Genomic DNA, 24,239 nt, shown 5'->3' with positions numbered 1-24,239 from the left:
AGCCAAAGGCATTAAAGCCCTTGCCATATTAAAAAAGTTATCACACTAATTGGGGAGCAAAGCGAGACATTTTATTAATGATATATAAGGCAACAGTCTTATCCATAATAGGTTACTGCTGTCCAATATATTCATCCGCCTCAGAATCTGCATTAAAATCTCTCGATGCAGTGCACCATGAAGGCGTGCGATTGTGCACAGGAGCATTCCGATCGTCCCCAACAAACTCACTTTTGGTGGAGGCAGGTGTTTTGCCCTTAAAACATCACCGTAATTTAATAACAATACAAAGAGGTCTTTCAATGCAAGCGGGATCGTCTCCTGCAACTTACTGCTTCCAAAACTGTAATCAAGTAACAGCAGTTAATAGTACTAGCTCTTTCCCAAAAAGAGCTAGATACATAATGAACATACATAATATGAATCCAATTTTTCACCCACCAATGGAATTGCCACCACCATGGATTTTAAATAGAGTAAAGATATGTACCTCCCTGTCTTACCTACTCAAAAAAACAAATGACAAGTACGGAAATGTACCGCCAACATGCTTTGGAGCACATTAGAAGAAAAGGCGACAAATTTATGATATATACAGACGGCTCCAAAAATAATGTTGGAGTAGGAGCATCTGCATATTCGAAAAATATGTTAAGTAAAAAAAGCCTACCTTCAATATCATCAGTATTTACTGCTGAAGTCACAGCCATACAGATGGCTCTAGATATGATATCTGAGGCAAAAGCAAGTGTCTCTGTTATTTTCAGTGACTCACGTAGCGCTATAGATGCAATAAGACAGTATAAACCAGGAAACCAAATAGTACAGGAAATTCAAATAAAAATTCATCAACTCCTCCAATCAGGAATATCAATGGAAATATGTTGGATCCCAGCACACGTGGGAATAAAAGGAAATGAATATGCAGACTCTGCTGCCAAATTAGCCTGCACTATCCCTCCAACAATTTCATATGCCCCAGTGTCAGACTGGGTAAAATCAGTTAAAACATTAATTTACCAGGATTGGAAAGAAGAATGGGCCTCGGTGCCAACAACAAATAAACTTAAAAATATAAAAACTGAAGTCTATGCATGGAGAACATCCTCACAGGAGGAAAGAGCAAAAGAGGTGATCCTAGCAAGGCTACGTATAGGACACACAAGATTCTCACATGGTCACTTGATGTCAACACCACATGCTGACCCAGTGAAATGTAACAGATGTCAAACACCCATGACAGTACAGCATTTGCTTGTTGAGTGCCCAAATTGGACCCAGGAAAGATCTATTTATCTGCGGAGTTCGGAAATGAAAAATATTCTTGCGGAAAGCAGGGATTTTTCAATTAATAAAATCATAAATTTTTTAAATAAGACGGGTTTCTCAAATAGTCTAATTTTTTTTTTTTTTTTTTTTTTCTTTCTTTCTTTCTTCTTCTTCTTCTTCTTCTTTCTCAGGATTGATCCCTGAGAACCAGCTCGAGAAGAGTCTACTTGAGACTCAGAGGTCTGGAAAAACTAACCCCTATTAATAATAATGTAGCTGAAATTGAGAAAGCTGCTAATGACTATTATCATGCATCGGCAACAAGGATAAATCTCCAGTAAAGTTATGGTATCAGATACAACTGCAGATAAAATTGAGAGCAAACCATTTTAATCAAAACTACTGGCCCTGAAACAACAAATTTTACTGTTTTTTTCACACAAATAAAAGATAAATAACGTAAAGCTCGCATTATGATGAAATCAAATGAAGATAGCGAACGGAATCACTTTTTTTTAACGCAATAACCATACTTCCAACGCAATCTGATAACGAAAAAAATAATTTTGTTCATAACGAGACTTATTCAAGTCATATTTCGACTTAAAATTGGTCGTATAACAAAAAATTACCTTGTCTCATATAAGTATAGTATCTAGATATTTGTTTATGATAACTAGAAGCAAGAAAATTCACGTAGAATTGAGTTAAATATGGTGAAATAAACTTGTATTTGCCATCAGCGGATTTCCAAACCAAAAAATTGATGGCTATGTTATTATTTCACGGTATATCAAAATTTTTGCGTTTTTTAAACATCTTTAAATATTTTCTAGCTCAAGTTAAATAGAAAATGCGTTAATTAAACACACATTATTTGAGAGGTGACTGTATATTGCATATATCAAATATGGAAAATGAATATGAGTTAAGGTGTTTGTTCATGATGAACCAATTAATTGTAAAAAGCCTCACCACTATTATCCTGGTAATTAATTTTTTCATCTTTGTTTTTTGTAGTTTTCTGATTTTTAGTGGGTAATTTAATAGGATTTACGTTTCACATCACTAATTTAAGTACTTTCCCTCAGTTTCTTTTGTTTTGGAGATTTCAGGTATTTAGATTGGGGGTCCAGCATTGTGATTGACCATAAGCATACAGCAGTGTATGGCAATAAAGTTTATATCAAGACAATTTGGTCTTTGTACATGAAGAAAAGTTTATAAATAAAAATCTTCAATCTCTCCTTGAAAAATGGGCAGTGAAATCCATGAGATAAAGTTATGTATCCTTCATATTATTTGAGCTCTATTTTTGCAAGATTAGGCTGTACAATACTTACAAAACTGCTCGTCATTTTCTTTCATCAGCCAACAACTGTCCTTTCCAACATTCAATTCTGATCAAAAACATCTTCCTATAGCTGTTTGTGCTAATGAAAATTATTTTAATACTTAATGCTTTTTTAATTTGCTTTAAGATAGCTGATCTCACCACAGTTGAGCTTTAAATAAAAATTCACACACTTTTTATATTTACATAGACACATTTTTTGTAAATGGGCTAGAATTCATAAGAAAAAACCTATAAATTATTGTGCATTTTATTATTGATTTTAGGTACATTGTAACAGCTAACATAAAAAGAATTCTTCCTTGGTTGTTCTATCTATTTTTATCCATTGGCTAATCTTGCAGTTTGTTGCTATCAAGAATATTCACACTTCTCCCATATAGTAACGTATATATTTTGTAAATTGGTTAGAAGTCAGAAGAAAGTGTATTTTATAGAATCATTTTACTTTTATTTATTTTGGTCGCATTTTGATAATGAGAGTTGGTTGTTAAAGAGCAGGTTTCCAATTGTAACTTGGTGTACATGGACTGTTTACTCAAAGAGTTGGATCCAGTGTGCTACCAAGCATCAAAGACACAAACTAACCTTATGCACTTTTGCCAGATTTGAAATTTCGGCACAATTTAAAATTTTGCACGTATTTAACCAAATTTTAAGTGAATGGACAGGGACGTTCATATCTTTGAAAGCTCGTATGTAGAAGGCTACCAGTTCCTTTACTATGCTTGCCTTCCCAACCACTGATGAGAATTAGTTTCTTTGTCTAGGGCCAATCTTTAATGCATTCAGTGTTCATTGTGGAACTCCACAATAAAGGAGTATGATTGGGCAATGCAAGTACTAATTGGTAATTGTTATCCCAACTCCAATATTGACTGGGAATTTAGATAGATCATTCATGAATAGTTCACTTTTCCAGCCTCCTTGTAAGATGTATTACCAGGACAGTATAATGTGGACTCAAAGGACAAATGGAATAAATCCTCTAGATGTGATGGAATAAATCCTCTACATGTGGTCACTGGATACATTAAGCACTCTAATCCTAACCATACTACTATTATCTATATATTAATTTGAGAAATTAAAACATTGATCCTTTTGTAAAGGAGCAACCCTTCTCTACCTTTGTGCAACAACCTCAGGGAAAAGAATGTAATCGGACAATCCGGATGCTATAGCACTTAGACTGCTATAAACCTTGATGTGCCTTTCCAAAAGGATTTTGTGTTTTCAAAAAGTGCCATTAGGAGCATTTTGAAGAGAAACAACACCAAACTGACCTTGCAGGACCAAGTAACTGCTCTTGATGCCGTCAACAGAACCTGTTACAGCCACTGTATGCTTCCTTGAGGTGTTGCATATACTGAAAAGTAGAATTTTCTCTTAACATTAAACAAGCGGTATTTATTTCCCTTGCATCAGAAAAATGCTTACCATCACAATTAACTGCCTTGCCTACTGGTAGCAATCATCGTAAAAATTTCTTTCAGTTTTCTTCTGAAGATTGAAAAAGAAACCCACAAAATCACTGTGTAACTTGTTTACTTCTCAGTATTTACATTTAAATTAAATGTAAATACTGAGAAGTAAACAAGTTATGCAGTGATTTTGTGGGTTTCTTTTTCAATTTTCAATCATCGTAAAGTGTTCATCATAGCTGCCAACTCTACCGCCTTGTTCACCACCACTGCATAAGTTTCTTTAAGTGTCCTTACCTTAATTTTAACTACTATATGAATGTAGGACAATTGCTGACTTCTTTCCCACAAGAAAGTTATGTATTACAAGATAGAGAAAGTTTACTTTAAATTTAATTCCAATGATGTAGCATTTATATTTTGAGACATATAAAAGAGGGTCTTCTTCCCCAGTTATTGGTATGTAATGTAGCCTTTTTTTTTTTTATGAGTTCCTCGTTGGACGAGTGGTTTTCACGCTCAGCTGCCAATCCAGTGGTCCAAAGTTCAATTCTCCGGGCGGCCAACGCGGAATCAGAGGAATTTATTTCTGGTGATAGAAATTCATTTCTCGATCTAATGTGGTTCGGATCCCACAATAAGCTGTAGGTCCCGTTGCTAGGTGACCAATTGGTTCCTAGCCTCATAAAAATATCTAATCCTTCTGGTCAGCCCTAGGAGAGCTGTTGATCAGCTCAGTGGTCTGGTTAAACCAAGATATACTTAACTTTTATTTATGGAAGAATATGCAATTACTATATTTTATATTTATCTTTTGAATATTCCTCCTTTTTCAGGTTACATGACCAAATAGTTAGGCTAAATGGTTTAGAGTGCCAGGGAATGGAGCGTGCAAGTGTCTATGAAGCAGTGATGGGTGGAGGGGGATGGATACAAATGACAGTCAGGAGAAGACGTAGTGGTGGTAGACTAGCAACAGCACACCTCCATTGTCCACATACTGCTCACCATGGTCTAACTTTGCGTACTGGAGTTTATATCGCAAATATCCTTCCGGGAAGTCCAGCAGCAAGAGAAGGGAACTTAGCAGTTGGAGACAGAGTGCTTAATGTAAGAGTAAATGTTTTGTTGTCTCTTGATGTGAAATTAAGGAAGTTATTTTATTTTTTTGACAGATAACTTCTCAAAATGTTTAGAGATTTTAATGCCCTAGACTTTTTTTTATTAATGTCAGTTATGTCACTTTATGAGGTAGGCATTGAAGCATTTTTAACCTTGGCTTAAAAATATAATTACTATTGTGGTTTCATAGTAGTACAGTATTAGCTTTAGCTCTGATTTTATTTTTATTATAGTATTTAATATTACCTCCACATATTTATGGTTTGGATTTAGAAAAATAAAATTTTAATATTTGCAATTGACTTGCCAAGTGTGAGATGTTAAAGACCCATTTTCAGTTGCAACCTGTCCTAGAGTTATTTTTTTATTACCAGCAGACTGTTAACTCAAACTTTTATGGACTTGATGTACTTTCCTTGGCCCCAGAAAATAGTGCTTTTGGGTTTAGGCATGTATGGACTAAAAAAAAGAGTCCTAGATAATTTTTCTTAGCAATTATTAGTGTGCATAATCTAGTTACATGAATAATTCACCGAGTTACCAAGGCACCTGCTGGCCACAGAGATATTGTCACTTGAGAGATTAAGGTCCCATCCAAGGCTGTCCCAACAGCTTTCCTGTCTTCATTTTTACTATATGGTCAGAGTAATTGACATTCTTTTTTTACCATAACTTGATATCAGAAATGTTTTGTATGCTGTTACTTAATAGCCAGTGATTCTCTGAGGATTACTGTTTGGTTGAAAAATTAGTAGGATAAATCAATAAATAACAACATTTTAAGGAAATTTGCTTACATTTTTTGATGATTATGACAATCAGAACCAAGTTTGTTGCAGTGACATTGGACCAATACAGTAAAAGCTGAGTATGGAAAGAATTTCAAAACTGCAATTGATTGAATTAATATGCAATAATGTTTGCAGCTTTTGCTGTATAGTTTTTGTGTTATGATTTGTTCTGTACTACATGGAAGATTGGGTATTGCATAAGTGAATATTTCAGGTACTTAAGGCATAGCAAAATTTTGTTTATTATTTGAACTATATATAATGAAGTTGAAAATCCTATCAGATGAGCTTGATAGAAGGTTTATTTTCATTTCAGATTAATGGGAAACCAGTAGATAACATAGGCAGCTGTGAAGAAGCTCAATGTTTATTAGATGCAGCTGGAGAAGTGGTGCAGCTTACAACTCTCAAGTCTCATGGGTCATCATCTCTTTCTGCACCTCTTAGTTCTTCATCCAGTGGCCATAATATTACTGAAGATGATAAGTCTACTTCATCTTCAAGACCTTACTCCTCACCTACATCTCCATCTAAAGACTCTGGTGTTTGTTCAGGCCGATCTGGCAGCAGAGAGTTAGCCAACAAAAAATTAATGATAGGTTCAGGAGGAGGGTGCCACAGTGAAGAAGGAACAGGTGGTAAAAGATATGGGAGCAGTGAAAAAGTGGTGTATAATGTCAATAAGGCAACAGGAGAAAATCGCTCAAAGCCCCTTGATCTCTTTATGAATATGGTGAGGCCAAATAGGCACAGTAAGGAAAGGGGGGATTGTCATAATGAAACTAGAGATAAAGAAGACAAAAAGAAGTTAGATCATGAGGCAGAAAGGGCTATAGCTGATTTAGATATTGTTAATAATTCATACCATCATAAGAGTGGGAGTAATGGGGGTACCAGTACAACAAAGAGAACTAAAAAGCGAGATAAAGATAAATCAGGAGGTACCTGGCCTAAATATAGAGGTGGTGGGCTTAGTTCTTACGATGCCAACTCTGGAACAACTTTGTACACGCAACGCAGAAGTAGACCTCCACTGTCTGTCTTTTTACCATCTCCAAATCCTTTATCATATCCTCATGAAGAAAAGCCTTATGACCCTTACATACATGAAAAACACCTTGGTTCTAGATCAAGTTCTAGTCCGCATAGCACCCCAACTAGCCCTCGCAATCAGCAGTTACCATTATATAAAAGCCTTGATGTTGGTCCTAAGTCATCATCATACAGTAGCACGGGACAGGTTTATTCCGGTCAGCAGTCATCTAGTGGTATGTATCCTAGTCAAGAAGTATATTCTAGTACAGGACCTCGTAATCCATCCTTGGACAGAAAGAGCGAGGAATCTGAAAGAGAACGAGGAGATCGTTTAAGTTCTCTCACACCCTCTGATACTTCCTTAGACTTTTCTGTAAGATCAGGAAATGTTGGCAAGGAAGAATTAGAATATTATTCTAAAAAAAATATTTTAAAGTATACTCAAAGTGATAGTGAGAGTAACATGAGCCCTGTAGACCCAAATCCTCCTCAGTCACTCAGTTTACCACCGGGTTACGGAACACGTCCCTCTCTTCATCATGGAGGAGAGCGTATTCCTTCCCATTCCCGAATCCCTCACCCACATGCTGGGCTTTATTCTCCTCCTAATCCAGTAAGATCTCCTCCTTCCTTTGCGCCGTATACGCCAGTATCGCATATATCTTTAACTCACACACACGCTTACCCACATAGCAGTATGGGCTCTTCTTCATTGGCAGTTTCTCCAAGATATTCTTCACCTCCTACAATTTCACAGGGTCATTTTTTACAGTCATCTAGGAGTGGGGACAGCATCTTGTCTTCACCTGGATTAGAAAGAGATTTGAGGGAAAGAGCTTATTATGAAAACAGGCAAGCATCATCCCCAACTCCTGTAGGAATGATGGGCACATTAGGCAGTGGTGGTTTTTACCATTCTCCTTCTCCATCTTTAGAAGTACCTGGTCACCATAAACCACGCACATTACAACACCTCCATCCCTACCGTCCACCTTCAGATGAACCCTCTCCTTTGCCAATTCATTCAGGGCCTCCTTCATACCATGATTATCAACGTTCCATGGGTACCATGCCACGCAAGAAAGAAAATGAACGTATTAGGTAAGGTATAGAATTGTTTGGAATTAAGTGCTTACATTGATAAAATTAGCTTGTGTTTTTTCACTTTTTATTGTATTTCATAAATGTTAAGTGAGTTAGCATAAATATTTTACCCAATATAATATATTGTTTTCAAGGATTAACTGATATAAATATTAAGAAGGAATAGAGCTGTCAAAAGTGTGTAAGGTAAAGCAACTAATTTAAATGAAGTAAATTAAGTACTATATACTACTACTATATATTATATATACATACGTATATACTCTAGAAAAAGGATAGCTAAATGAAAAATTAGAGAAGTGACTTTAATTATTAAAATAATGAATACTGACAACATCATTAAATGTTTATAATAATATAAATATAACAGGAATGATCTGGTATACAAACCACAACTGATGCACCTGGACTTTTAACATGTGCAAAACCATTGCCGATGTATGCATCGCATATAGCCTAAGTTTTTTCAAAGACCTTATAAGAGATACAGAGTGAAAAAAGTGCAAGCAAAGAAAATAAAAACAATGAAAATGCTTTAGAGGTGAATGTATATTACACAGTTTTTGAACCATCCATTTATTGTGTCTTAATTATATTACTCATTGCAATCTGAAGTTGCTAACAATGTGCATATGTATGCTCTATGAATTTTTGTCACTTAAATATGCATGAACTTTTATACATTCATATTTAAAATCTAGTATACTACAACTTGGGAACTTACACCTAAGGGGAATTATAACTGATGAGAGTATCTGCTCCAGTCTGGTTTCAAAATTGGGCATTTGGTTTAGATACAGTGATAAACAGTAAATTTTGATCATTTGATTATTTATTTATTTATTTATACGTACATAAACATGCACTGATCGTTGTAATTTAAACATTCAATCCTTGATAGATCATTTTTTGTTTCATATTATGTATACTGCTTTTGTGAATTATAGTTACATATTATGTAGGTAATTGTTTTATTATGTATTAAGCACCTTTTAACAGAAGTTTACTAATGAAATCCCTTCTTGAGAGATTATTATGTAATAATCTCTTTGGAAGTTTTGTACAAGTAATATAAGTGGATAGAAGTTTTGTACAAGTAATATAAGTGGATAAGTTTGATGGTACTAAATGTGTATTAACCATTTCAGAATACCAAGTAACACAAGTGTGGCCAGTAAGAGTAGTTGTGGTAAAGGAGGGAACATTGAAAGATCTTCTGAAAGGGGATCGCCCACTTCCCCCAACTATGGCAGTGATATTCTAGGCACTGGCAGCGGAGTTGGCCGAGGACCTCAACATGTTACTCAAATTACACACTCTGTACACAGCCCCCATTACCAAGAGTACTCATGGCAAAGAAAGTAAGTTTAAATGTCTGTACCGAATTTGACTTTTACTCATGTCTTCCATTTTGTTACTACACTTTACAGAAATTATTGGGAAAGCTTTGAGTTTGTTGAATGGTGCTGCAAGATTTAATTCATGAGATATGTAGAGGATTTGCTTTCAAAGCTTGCAGGGTATTTTGAAGGTTTTAAATCATAAATAACTTCACACCATGTACACATCACAGGGGATAGCAGAACTGTAAACCTTTCTGTCTTGAATATGGGTGAGACAGTTCAAAACTAGCTATTTATTATCTTTAAGCATCTATTACAAGAAACAGTAGCACATTAGGACCAGTCTTGACCAAGTAGCAAAAGTTACCTGATATAATTAACTACATAGTCTCACTCACTGATAACTGTTGGCTGGCATCATGTGAAGTAGTTTCCTCTGGATGATATACCATATGATCAGAATAAAGATCTTTATATTAATGATTGCTATTTTTTGCCATATTATTGAAGCCTTCTTAGTGAGCAGTAGCAAACACGATAAATTGATAGGGAGTCTGGTAATGTTAAAACCAGCGTAGACAAAGTAGGATGAAATTTATTAAATTTATCAGAAGAGGTACAGTGAGAGTATTCTAACCATTGTAAGATGTATTTTTTTTTTTTTTGTGAAATGTTATCGGTGCATTTTATTTCCTAAAAATGTGGCTTTGATTAATGGTATTGATTTTATCCAGGTAGGATAAGCCAAACTGAGGTCTGGTTTGTTTTCCATATCAATCATGTAACTTTGAAATTAGATTTAAAAGTAAAATGGCTTTAAAACTACTATTTAATTAATCTATTTCATTTCTAAGGGTAAGATTTCCAGTGATAATAACCTTTTCGTTGCTGTATCAATGTTGTTAGGGCTTTCAGAGATTGTTGTATCTTAAAGAGGATCCAGAATTAATCAAGCCTAATGTCTGTTTTTCCATTTCAGTCGCCCACAGCCTGGAGATGTGAGAAATATATACATTGAAAAGTCCTCGGAACCATTAGGCATTCAGATTAGATGTCTGGAAGTGGGAGGTGTATATGTTTCATCAGTAACTGTCAATTCCCTGGCATCACAGGTAAGACAAGAAATACTGGTGGACTTGTAAGATTTCATTTTTAACCTCAGTTTAGGGCTTATATAATGCACAAATTTTATTATAAAAGAATTTTGACCCTCGAAGATTACCAGATGATCTGGTGGGTTTCTGATAAGTGGCAAAGCTTGACAAGTAATATAGACAATAGTATAACTTACACTGAATGATTCAAGTTATACAATAGGCTTCAGTAATGCCATGTAATTTGTAGCCTAAACAGACCTATACTTTACACATTAATTTCAAGATATAGAATGACAAAGTGAATCACTTCTAAAAGGGTAGCCTAGCAGAAGCCATCATAATGACATAGTTGTTAGCGCATCAATATGAATGCCCCAAAATTTAAAATAAGAGACATATTTTGTTGAGAGTGTATTTTTTTTAGTTTGCTTTCTCATATTTTAGGATCATTGTTCTCAATTAATTATGCATAATGTTAGATTAGTTCATCATCAAGAAGTCTTAATATATTTAAGTGTATTTAGACAGAAATTGTACATAAGCATTAATTCTTCTATGTATACTTTATATCCAGAGCTTTGTTCAAAAAGTCCATTTATTTTAAAGAAATTATTATTCATGCAATCATCGATGTAGTAAACAAATCAAATGCCACTATATTTGGCTATTTATTATGTGTATTTTCACAAGCTGCCAAGAAAGACTCCTTCATTTGATACAAGCATAGTGTATGTAACTTTATTAATCTTGCATGGTTAATGGATTTGTCGTGTAGTTTCTGTCCAGAGTATTTTGAACAGGAGTATGTTCTAGATGTTGAAGATTTAGGGGAATGATAGATATCTTTCTTCAGATCGAAGAAGATTAAATGATACCTAATGTTTCTGCAGCGGAACTGTTTACATACTTGTATTTATGTGTTCTATGTATATTTTGAACCCAGAAAAGGTTAACACTAAGTTTGCATGTTACATACAAGTACCATCCTACTTACAACCGAGCTTCGTTCCAACCAACCAGTCGAAATGGATGCAAGTCGAACCTTAGAGAGTGGCCAACATACTGGGTAGGGCATGATATCAAGCCTTTGCTATATAAAGTACCTACATAGTATGTACTGTAATGTAATGTACAATCATAATTTCAACCATTTTACCTAATACTTTATGATGCTGCTGATAGGGCAGGGTAACTCAAAATGATGCTGCCTGAGTGATGAGAGAGCTCTTCCGAGATGGCAAGTTGCTGAGTAACTCAGTGGTCAACTTATACGGCATGTACTCTTATACATCAGCGCTCTTAGCCCCACTGCCAGAAGTACGGTTATAAGTGCGAGTGATCATATGTCGAGCAGGTTGCAAGTTGGATGGTACTTTGTTTTCCAGTTACAGATGTTTGTCCTCATATAATTATTGCATCAAGCAGAAGTTTTTCCTTTGTTTGGTGTACACACACACATCAAATGTCTGTTTGTTATTACATTCTCCATTACCTTAGAGTATTAATTTTAGATGTAGTTTATAAACTGTCATTTTACACACAAAATTTTACCTATATATTTTACTCATTTTTTGTTTATATCTGATGCCCTCAATTTATATTTCAGATTTAGTCAGTAAAGTTATAAGGAAATAAATGATAATGCTGACTTAAATTAGTCTTTTGAAGGAAATTATGAAATGATGCTGTATTTGGTAATAGTGTTGTAATTTAATTTATTTTCAGTAATACTAATATGAGTTGTTGAGGTTTGTTTTGCCTTTTGTATTGCATTTGAATTGGTAATCTTTTGCAAATTTGTTATATTTTATTATTCTTGGCAGATTCCACTTTATGTCCTTCATTTAAATATGTATTGTGGTATTGTATTGTCATTTTACTAGCACTAAATGCTGTAAATACACTGAAAAGATTAAATTTATTTGTCCACAAGGATTTCTTTATCTCTTGCTTTAGTTGAAGCCATCATATATTTTGTTGAAGGTGATGTGAAAGTACTTATTCAGATATACTGTATTATTGATGAAAGGTGTAATTTTGTTGTAAACAGAAATTATTTTTCTGTTTTTTTATGTTGATTTATGAGCAGTATAGTTTATTTGTGTGTGATTTATGTATACTTGTATGACTTAAATGAAAAGAGTGAAATATCTGTGCTTTCTCCTCATACTGAAGACAAAAAGGTTAACAACAGTATCCTAATTCTAAGAACTTTGTAATTTTAAACCAAGCTTTACATTGCATGGTTTTATTTTTTATTGCCGTATTTCATACATTATTTTTTAAAGTATATTTACATTTCAAAAGCCACACATTTTAGAGACTTTGATAGCATATGTTAGTAATTCTAGATAACTCATAATAGATGAGTAAACCCCATAGTACCTATATGTATTTAATTTTTACCTATAATATTATCTAATATTTTTACCATATTTTTGCCATTACTTTTTACCAAAAGCTATTTTTAATTTATTACGGTTAACTGATTTATGATGTGTCTGTTATTTAATGTTCAAAATTTCAGCACAGTTAATGTATGAACACTGAAGGTCCCTATGTATTCTTGCTTGTGATCTTTTCATAGGAACTTGGCAAATGTTTACAGATTTTCTTGTATGCAGTTGAGGCTGTGTTGTCTGTGATGTTTTGCATGATACCTACCTTTCAGTGATTCTTATACAGGTGGAGAATATTTTAATTGTTTCATCATTAACTTCACAATTCGTTATTTTTGAAAAGAAAATGTTCTATTCATAATACAAATGTACTGATTAGCATTTTTTATTTTAAAGGTTGGTCTTTGTGTTGGTGATCAATTGCTGGAGGTATGTGGCATCAACATGAGATCTGCAACTAAACAGTCAGCTTCCACAGTACTTTCTCAGTGTGGCACATCTGTCACCATGTTGGTCCAATATAATCCAGATAGTGAGTTCATGTGTTTTTTAATTCATAGAATTAATTCTGTTTATTTCATTGTGATTATCATCACCAACATCATCATCAAATATTAGTTGTTCTATTCATAGTATTATTAGAATTTAATAAATGTTTATATTTTTTAGAATTCAGATTAAAATGATTACTAAAACGAGGACTTATGCAAAAATGCTTAAAATATAAGTTTTTAAAATATCAAGTGCATAGAATGTAGTGTATTTAAACATAATAAAAAGCATTATGTATTCAGATTTCAAACTGTTGAGAGAAGTTGGTTTTCCTCCGTGGGGTACATTCATATATGGTACTTGCCTCACGCACAAATATAGTTGGGAATGAGGCAGTTGAACTGATAATTGTTGACATCAGAGAACATTTATAAGTTTTGTTTTTAATTTCTTAGTAATGAACTTATTATTACCATATTACTTACTTTAGATCAAAATAAATTTTTTAATTTTTTCATCTTCAGAGTATCACGAGGCAGAAGGTTGGGAAGGTAGCAGTAGTGGTAGTAGTGTTGGTGGATCTCGGTCGGGAACTCCAACCCCTCGTAACTCTCCAAAGGCCTCCTCACACGATGCCTCGCATCCTGTAGATGATGACGATGATGACGACTTGCCTCCTTCAACAACATCAACACTAAGAGGACCATTAGACATGCGTGATACTTTGGAGCATTCTCATGACCATTCCCTTCCACCGTCAGCAAGATCTACTCTAACTCGTCCTGAAATTGCTCATGTTATGAATTCATTAAAAAGACAAGAAACTTTTTCTAGGTAAGAAAGATTTATTTATGTAAAAAGAATTTTTTTTTTTTTTAATAGTGCTGTTGCATGTTTCCTTATAGTAATAATCTTCCGGTTAGGCTATAGCTTTTAAAACTTTCTAATACATAAAAAAATAGTTCAGATATAAATAATTTTTTCTAACTGCATTATTTATAAGCTGTAAACTGACTGGTTGTGAGAATGTAACACAAGTTTGGCTGTACCCTTTCCTTGACAAGTAGCCTTGGATATGCTTGTATCTCCCTCTCAGGATTACATCTGTGCAACTTTATGGACTAAAGGACACTTGATCAATAGTCCTTTGATTATTTTAACTCACCTGTCAGCCTTAACCAGTTTTATTTGTTTGGGTAGCCCACACAGTTTCTTACATCCTGATATGAAGAAATAAGATCCCTTTTATCAGAAAGGAAGAGTGAAATTTTAACATCATATAGCTAATTCTAATTTATCTTTGTATTAATTAGGAATGCTCAAGAATATTAATGATCTGTTACAGTTGTCAGTAATTTAGTGACTTATTTTATATATGTAATGATAATTGTTGTTTTGATATCATATGTTAGCAATTATAGAATTGTTATCATTATGTAATGAAAAAGGTTAACATTAAAGAAATTTTTTTCAGGCGAAGTGAAAGTGCTGTTGGCGGTGTTGGTAGCGTAGGAGGTGTGAATAGCTCAAGTGGTGCTGGTGGGGCAAGTAGCAGCATTGGAAATACTAGTGACGATGCAAGGCTAGTGTACTTGGAGCTTAACAAGTCTCATAATTTGGGCATCCAAATGGTTGGTGGCAATGCTCTAGGTATTTTTGTCCATTCCGTTCCTGCTGACTCTCCTGCTGCTAAAGCTGGTTTACGACCTGGAGATCAAATATTGGAATACAACAAAGTCGATCTTCGCCATGCTACTGCAGAACAGGCTGCTTTAGAGCTTGCCAAACCAGCAGATAATGTTACAATGCTTGTTCGCTATGATTACCAAAGTAAGTTTTAGAAGTTATCAGTCTTAAAAGTTAATTCATTTATTGGGAACAACACAAGTGAAACTTATTAAGTTAAACTCAAACAGTTACAATTGCTCAATTGCTTTCATACCTCTTAATATTCTTGCTTTCTTCAGCCATTGCATTGATAGTTCTGCAGTTTGAATAATGGGGATTTCACTGAGAATTGTTTTAAATTCAATTTGCCACACCTATTTTTGCTCAGCCTTGTTAATGCGATTTTCAGAATATTTGGTAATTGATTATTTGTTATATTATAACACAGTTGAATGCAGTGTTTCATGTATTCTTTTATATGATAGTTGGTTTTGTGTGAAACTACTGAATTTAGACATTAGCATTTAGTTTTATAAGTTTTACTTCGTTTGCCATGGAGTGATTTATTATTGAATTAAATGGAATCAGGAAATTTTATTGAAATTTTTTCATCTCAACAGGATATGAAGAAATTCAAGATAAACCTGGTGATAGCTTTTACATTCGTGCATTGTTTGATCGACTTGGTGATGGTGGAGATTCAACAGAGCTTCGATTTCGCAAGGATGACATTTTGTATGTAGATGATACAATGTTCAACCATGTCCGAGGCCTCTGGCATGCTTGGATTGTTGATGAGGATGGTCACAAGAGACAGAGGGGCACAGTTCCTAGTAAAGACAAGTAAGCCTTACATAATTATTCCCTTTGCGTCAAAGTAACCCAGTGTTTGATCATTTATAGGATAACACTTGTGGTGCAGAAATTTTATGTAGAAGAGAAAGATCGTTTTAAAGATTTCATGTGAAATGAGAGCTAATAAAATCTTTAAAAAATTTAAGTCTCATAAAAGTAAGTCTCTCATGAGTTGTAAGTGGATGTAAGAAAAATAAATGTACTAGATCTGTACACAGATTTTATTGAAACAAGAAGGAATTTTGTTATAGGAAAAGGTTTGAAAATATCAAAGAATTGATTAAGTTGGTATATAATGAGAAAGTAATTAAGTACAAGGACCTGAAATTACAGGTGTTTATTGTGTGTTTCAGTAATTAATCATTGGTAATTGTCTACTCAGCCAAATATGGCTTGCCCAAAAGTTTTTTTTATTTCTTTCTTTCTTCTCATAAATGAAGCTTTGAGTATCATTGACCTTTTTGTGTCAGACTTTTCTCTATATGGAGTATACGTACTGTACTCGTACCTGAAATCCTGTCTGATCTAGGGTTTCTTATAATCGCTTTCTCCATAATTTTATGAGCCTCCCTACTCTATTTTCTCTAATACTTCCATATCTTTTGTATTTCTGGCTGAACTGCTCCCCTTCCCTTCTTATGGCAAAGTATATATAAATAGTCTTTTTAGATCTCCGCTTATTTTCCAGCTTGTGGAACCATTAAGTGGAAAAAAATTCAAAACTAACTGTGAGAGTGCTAAATGAATTAGCTCAGTAGTCTGCTTAAAACTACTTATGATAGTAATAGAAAAGACTTAAACTTAAAAAAGTAGAAATGTTATTTATTTAACAGGATATGTTATTCATTTAACACTTTCTTAATAGATTCCCAGTTCCAATTCAATCATTATAATTATAAAAGTAAATATTTAGGCTTGAGCGCCTCTACCTGGATAGCTGAGGATGTCAGCTGTGTCAAAAAATATAGTTTTAATACATTGAAACATTGAAATGTGCTGAATAGTGGTGTCATTATCTTTTGCAGAGTTGAAGAGGAAATGCGGCTTCATCGTAGTAGTGGAGACCTTCAAATGGATTCTAGTCGTAGAGGTTCGACCTCTACTAGGCGATCTTTTTTTAAACGCAAAAAACACTTTCGTTCTTCTTCAAGAGAATTGGCAAGTTTTATAGATTCTTCTTTAACTTTCACTGAAGCTGCACCAATGCATGAAGAGCCTTCACTTTCGTACATCAGGGTGGAACGGCTTGATTGTAAGTACAGTGAACTGTTTGGAATATTGTTGTGTATGTATATTTTTTTTCGTCCCATCCATGGATATCTTATTGAATGATTTGTTTGTTGCCATCAGGAGGGTTAGAATGTGTTTTATTTGAATCTGTATATATGAGAAAAAGAACATGCTTATATCATTAGTTCTTTATCATGTGCTGTGGTTATCATATATTTTTTTTATCTTTTATTTAATGCCTGTAGTTACTCTTTCCATTAAAGTTATTGATAAAAACAAAAAGGTTTGGTGAATCAAATGAAAGGCAAGATTGTACTGGAATTTTTATTTTGATGCACCTCGTCATCTCCATTAACAATGATATTAAAAGGCTAAATCTAGAGTAACTGTAGAAGTTAATTATCAGTATTGAAAGTAGCATTGTAGTTTTGTATAGGGAGGAGCTTGTCTACATATTATAGGAGAGCTCTTTTGAATGAGACCAAATACAGTGTGAATGTATATTTTGAAGTAATTTTCACTGCAAATAGAGACACAGTAGTGGAATGTAAGTACGTAGAAAGTTAATCATTTTTTTAAAGATGTCAATACAAAAAGAAAAGGGAAAGTAAGGTAGTGAAAGTTATATCAAAGTTTTAACATTAAAGCAAGAATAGAGGAATGTTAAGTCTGCAAATCATATTTGACTAATTGCATTGTTACATTTATGTATTCTATCTTTAATACCTAATAATAATATTCTAAAATTTGTTGTTCAATGTTTTGCTTTAGATCTAGTGCGACGTCCTGTGGTAATGGTTGGCCCTTTATGGGAATTGGTATGTGATAAGCTGGTTCATGATTACTCTCTCAAGTTCACTAAATGTGTGCCAGAAATTAGTCGATGTTCCATTGAAGAAATGGAAGAGGCTGTCCAAAACAACATTGTTGTCGATTATCGACGACGAGGATCACACTTTGAAGTAACTACTGTTAATCAAGTTAAGGAAATCTGTGACAAGGTTAGTGTATAGTATTCTTAATGTTTTGAATCTTTAACAACCCTAGATAATGTACATAACAGTCCCAGTAAATGATTATGTAACATCTCTAATATCCTCCAACTCATCCACCAAATTTTGACAATCATCCTCAAAAACTTAATAAAAATGTGCTCAGATGATGTTTTAACTTAAGTGTTTTTCATTAAAAAAAATTTTAAACACTCAAAAACAAAAACTATCTAGTATTCTCATCCAAGTACACAAGAAAATGTTGACCTCATTTTTTAGGTGTAGTTTTTTATTAAGGAATTAACAAAGAGCATACCATGTATCTAGCTTTTAATATTATTATTGCATTTACCTGTGATGCAACCTTCACTTCATTTAGCTAAAAAAATATGGAACAGTTTAAAGAGAGGAATGAGTGAGGGAAAGAGGGAAGAGAATGATTGTGAAGAAAAGTTATGCAAAGCTGCAACAGACTTATTTTCACTTCATTTTTGTAAGTGAATGAGTAAAAAAGTTTTAAAGCAGTATTATAAAGACTAGAAAAATAAATTTTTTGAAAAGGAGAAAGGGCAAATGACAATTGTGGCAATCCATCATGGCATACTACTTCTGAGCTTACAGATAATATTCTCATCACTTGCTGTCAGTTTCTGCTTTGTGATACAATGTTAGTTTTTATTTTATTTTAAAGCCAAATGATTGTAGTTTTAGCATATATCTGTAAAAAATAAAAACTGAGCATTGTCAAAATGGTATATTCAAATTAGCTGAGAATGGAAATTACTTTTCACTAACATTTAATGTATAAAGATTTATATATATACATACTATATATATATATATATATATATATATATATATATATATATATATATATATATATATATATCATATATATATATATATATAATATATATATATAATATATTTTTTTTTTATTTGCAGCATGAGAAAAGACAAATTTCCATTCCAGTCATATTGATATTTCTAGAATAGTTCACTAACATTATTTTTTAGGGGAGCTACATTTTCAGAATTGTCATGCTTTAAAATATATTTGCTTCTTCCACCAGAATTACCATGGTATTTTGGACATCAGTCTTTCTTCAGTGGAGCGGTTGCATCAGCATAATATATACCCCATTGTTTTGCTGCTCAAGTACAGACATCACAAACAGATTCGTGAAGTTTGTGATTCCCATCACCCGTCCGCAGAAAGAATTTCCCAAAAAGAAGCCAAAGAAATGTATGAACTTTCTATTAAAATAGAGCAAGAATACAAGCATGTTATATCAGGTAAGGATTCTCTATATTTCCTCATGTTATCCTTTTCTGGCAGAGTTTTGGCTCTGTTATCGCAATGATGATTACATATTATTTTACCAAAGCACTGCGCTCAGCATTACTAAGCAGTCAAAGTTCAGAGTGGTCAAATACTGGTACGTATAACATCATCGTCTCCTGATTTCTGTTATGGCAACTTGGGTAATAGTGATTATCTTGAGGTTTACTATTTAAGGTTATTGGATGGGGGTTAGGCTATCATAACTATCGTAATAAAAATTACAGTGCTGATTTATATTTAAGGAATGTTTACACAAAAAAATTTTCTTTAATAGGAGCAAAAATTGTTTACATATATTTCATGTTTTTTATAAATTTTTCCACCATTATTTATCGATCAATTTTAAAAATTCAAAAACTAAATTAAAGTTCATACCATAAGAACAAAAACAGGAATAAGATTGTCAAGTTATGTTTCGTTTACTATGAAAGAATGAAATAGTAAATACTAGTACCAAAAAAAAAATTATATCAAATATCATAAGTGAAAAAATGCAAACAAAGAAGAAAAATGAACATGCAAAATTATTCCCAAACAGTCACTATAATGCTTTTTAAATTATTCATATCATTCATAAATACCACCTGAGTTAAGGAGATTTGAGTAAACACTAATGTTTTGAGAAAATCGTAGTCAGTTCGTCTTACTGTCACACTCAAAGCTGTCTTGAAAAGCCTGGCTGGCACCTGGTCACCTCTCTCTTTTCAGAGGTGTAGTATCCCCTCTTAATATGATTATTATTATTATTATTATTATTATTATTATTATTATTATTATTATTATTATTATAAAGGATTAGTTTATCCAGACCTAGTAGCTGGTTCTGAACTTCTGTCAACAACAACAAACATGAGTTAGCTACACTAGCATTTGTAGGGAGAGTCATTATTGCTTCTTTTTTGTGTTGATCACCTTTACCAGTGATTTTTTGTGTGCTTTTCTTGGCTTTCATTATATTTGCTAATATTACAAGAACTTGCTTCCCGTTGATGAGCAAACTTCTTACAAGGCAAATTTATGCTAAAATAACACTTGTAGCAAGGGCGGCTCATGTATAGGCACTGTGGAACTGCAGTACCCCTATTTTCTCTCAAATTTTATTTATAACATGTGTGTAATTTGGATTTTCTTTCTTTAATACTTGTACATAATATTTGATACTATTGTAAATCACTCACAATGTCACTGGTCAATGTTATTCATCTCATTTGTGAAGAAAATACAAAAGTGCTTGTATGGAAATATGTGCTTCATAGTTCCAGCAGCACTGTTTGGTTGTTCTACACATGTGCACGTCTGAGGGGAGGGAAGAGGCGGGCCCACAGTGGAGAAAAGCATTGCCGCTCACCCAGGTCCATGTTTTACATATAGTATCAATGTGTGACCACGAATCAGGAAAGGCTCAATGGACTGGCAGTGATTTCAGTTGAGAAAAATTTCCTCACCAGTCATCCAGAAATCAAGGAAAAAGTTAACCTTTTTGCCCAAAATAAAACAAGAAGAATGGACTTCATTTTTAAATGAATAGATCAAGCTGGACTGGAACAATTTGTATGTAACATAAAAATAAATTTTGTTCAGGCTTTTCTTTGTGTGTGGGTATGTATTTTGTTTTGCACAATATTTAATGCCTAAAGCTTTTTTGAAGTAGCATCCCTACTAATTTAAGTCACTTGCCACCACTGTGTATAAGCCCAGAAAAGCACCCAAAAAATCACAGGTAAGTAAAGGTGGGTGATAAACACAAAAAGATGAGATAATGACAGTCTCCCTACAAAAGCTAGAGTGTAACTAAATTGTGTTTGTTGCTGTTGACAAAAGTTCAGAACCAGCTTGTCTTTATTAACAAAAATAAATTGTACATATCATGTGTGTGAAGCAAAAGATATTAAAAAATACAATGTTTGGGAAATAGGAGGAAAGCAGAAGCTAAGTTCTGAAGCCACATAATATTCAGTATCCACTTGCATTATCCTTAGTCTGGCAGTGCAGTACACCATTAACTTTGAGATGCTGCAAAAAACACAGCTTAGCCAACTTGGTCAAAAATCGCCCCATTGCCCGTTTTCATGAAACATTGCTTCATGCCTCTTATTCAATAAGGGTACTTTTATTCATGAAGAAATTACTATTTTGTCTTAAGAGTCTAGAGTCTAAAAGAAGGAAATCCATAATCCATGGTATATTTTTCTCATGATGATTAGGTAACTCTAAAATCAATAGGCACAAGAAGAAAACCTTAGTGAAAAGGCATAGATGAATACCTAACTCATATAGGAATTCATGTAGATAGTGCATAAAACAAATGACAAATCTATTTCATTTTATACCCAATGCCAAAAAGGGAAATTTTGGTAGTGTTAATGATGATGATAATAGTGACCACTTACTGCATTAAAAGTTTTTTATTTATCACTTGTTTCTATGGGAATACAAACCTACACTTTTCATAAGTAGATTATGAAGTGTGCATTATGCATGTCAGCTGTCTACTGACTCAAACAAAAGGGTAACTACATGTCCATCCACATTGCTTGTCAAAAGCGGGCTTAATCTGGAGAGTAAACCAGTCGACTCTAGGAATGTATCCTTAGGTTAAAATAGGAACATCAGTCATAGAATGCAGATGCTTTTAAATGTACTTTTCCTCTTTATAAATCTTAAATGAGTGCATTGGTGGTTTTCTTTATGGTACTTTGTAAATTCAGTTATTATATATTTGAACCTAATTATTATTCTTGCTCCTTAAAAATAACTATGGTTGTTCTGTAACATAAGCTATCCCTCTATTTTTATTTCTTTCATTTCTAACTTTAATTTCAAACCTACATTTTAGTTTTGTTTGAGTCTTTGGTAAGACTATTTCCATCCATCTTGGATACAGGGAAGATAAAGCTAGATCTCTTTGTTAAGGGCTAGCCTGTCTTTAGATCATGTCCTGCAATAAGAAAAATTCATATCACTGCAAGGTGCCTGTGCATTAAGTTTAAAAATTAACGGTATCAGAAAGAAACTATGAAAGCAACACTGTGAGTAGCTGTCTGTGGGCATAGTAAGGAAATCATTAGTTCGTAGAGTTTAAAGAAATAGATAACAGTAGATTTTGGCATATTTTAACCTACATGCAAAAACAGATTGGATAGAGTAAATACAAGTGACAGTCATCTATATTATGGTGATGTTATTGGTAATGGGATGCCAGTTGTATCTTAGATGTAAAGCACTCTTGCAAACCAAATGAGGCAATGAGAGAATTAGACATTTAAGGGATCCAAACTCCATCACCAATGACATTTTTATTTAGCTGAATGGCTACACACCTTTATTTTTTACTGGTTTCATGCTACAATCAGTCATTTTATAGAAATTATATTTGGAAAATTAATGTTCAAAATTTATATCAGTACATTTGACATTTATTTCTCAGAAGCTATCTGACAGGGTCTAGTTCATTACAGCATTCAAGTGCTGCAGTGCACAAGGACTTTTTCAAGTAGGCTGTGATAACAGAGTTCTTGTAGGTCTGAGGGTACTCCCCATGGGCATTCTGGTGTATGGCAGCATTATTTGTTTTTGTGTATACCTTTATGTAGCTTTTGTCACATTTCTTTTTCATATCAACATCCAGGAATGGAAACTGCCTTCCACACCATGTTTAGTAGTAAAGTGCAGGCCCAAATACTTTTAAGGGCATTTTGAAGGATGGCATCTTCTTCAGGGTTGATCACAATAAGATTATTGTGAAAGTATCTGGCATATATTCTCAGTTTATGATGGGCATTGAAGGTTCTGTTCTCAACTTATATGTATTGGCATAAGAGCTGAACTACCCATATTGGCGAACAGGACGCCCAAAGAGGGACCCAACGCCGACAAGGTCTCATCAAAGAGTATCCACAAGGATGTCTAATGGAGTTTTAAATTTCTATATCAGAATTAAAGTAGTAGTAAACAAGGCCACAACAATACAGCAAAGGAGGTTGCCATGTGGCAAAGTCGTAAAAAATTACTGAAATCAGAAGCCATCAATATAAATGGTATTAACTTTTTTTTTTTTTCTCATTAGTCAGCTCCCATTTTTTGTGTTACTCCTTTGTAAGTTAGCTAGAATGGGTTCTTTTTCACTTGGAGAATTGGCAATGTTACTCTTATATGTAATTAAGTTTGTGGTACCACTAGCCCTACCAATTAGTGCCCAGTTGATAAAAACCCTATATTAAGTAGTTTTTTTATGTCGGCAAAACAAATGAATAGCTATATGGAAAAATGTAGAATGATCATCCTATTCTTGTCACTGAATGTCGTTGGAACTCTGAAATTTAGACTTGATGCAAATGCTTTTTAACCTGTAAAGTGTCACTTATGGGAAACATCACTGCTCCGGTATCGTCACAATTTCTCGCTCTCCGTGGTCATTTGGTCTGTCGAGATTCTGTGCTTTTTTTCATTTATTTTATATATATATATATTAGGATATTAAATAACATAGGATAAGCAAAAAGTAAAGGGACTCCTCTCCTTATCAGATACTGCCCAGTTAATTGATTTTATGTGATGCTTGAATCTAAGAGATCATGGTATTCTTCAGAATCAGATAAATCTTCATCTATGTTAGAGGCTTCTGAGCTACTACGAGTCACGTAGTCATATTCAGTCTCAACGTTAAGTAGTGATATGTAATATCTCTTCAGGCAAAATATTTTTCTTTTACTTTGGAAC

At 33.6% G+C, this 24,239-nt stretch overlaps 1 protein-coding gene across 10 annotated transcripts in view; it reads left to right on the top strand.

Annotated features, from left to right (window-relative positions):
• Positions 1 to 24,239, top strand: part of LOC135221077 (disks large homolog 5-like) — a 625,627-nt gene that overhangs the window by 598,512 nt on the left and 2,876 nt on the right. For 9 of the 10 annotated variants that reach the window (XM_064258859.1, XM_064258857.1, XM_064258856.1 and 6 more), the window contains 11 exons: positions 4,884 to 5,157; positions 6,277 to 8,096; positions 9,248 to 9,460; positions 10,422 to 10,554; positions 13,335 to 13,470; positions 13,955 to 14,264; positions 14,905 to 15,260; positions 15,719 to 15,941; positions 16,979 to 17,205; positions 17,955 to 18,184; positions 19,249 to 19,471. In XM_064258859.1, the coding sequence (XP_064114929.1) occupies positions 4,884 to 5,157; positions 6,277 to 8,096; positions 9,248 to 9,460; positions 10,422 to 10,554; positions 13,335 to 13,470; positions 13,955 to 14,264; positions 14,905 to 15,260; positions 15,719 to 15,941; positions 16,979 to 17,205; positions 17,955 to 18,184; positions 19,249 to 19,471 (4,145 nt within the window). Of the gene's footprint in view, positions 1 to 4,883; positions 5,158 to 6,276; positions 8,097 to 9,247; positions 9,461 to 10,421; positions 10,555 to 11,229; positions 11,268 to 13,334; positions 13,471 to 13,954; positions 14,265 to 14,904; positions 15,261 to 15,718; positions 15,942 to 16,978; positions 17,206 to 17,954; positions 18,185 to 19,248; positions 19,472 to 24,239 lie in introns of those variants that run through there. The other variant, XR_010315871.1, reaches the window with a different exon arrangement.

The sequence above is a fragment of the Macrobrachium nipponense genome, chromosome 2 (assembly GCF_015104395.2).
Source record: "Macrobrachium nipponense isolate FS-2020 chromosome 2, ASM1510439v2, whole genome shotgun sequence".
Taxonomy (NCBI): Eukaryota; Metazoa; Arthropoda; class Malacostraca; order Decapoda; family Palaemonidae; genus Macrobrachium; species Macrobrachium nipponense.
Note: the sequence above shows the minus strand (reverse complement) of the source record. Positions and strands in the feature narration are given on the sequence as shown.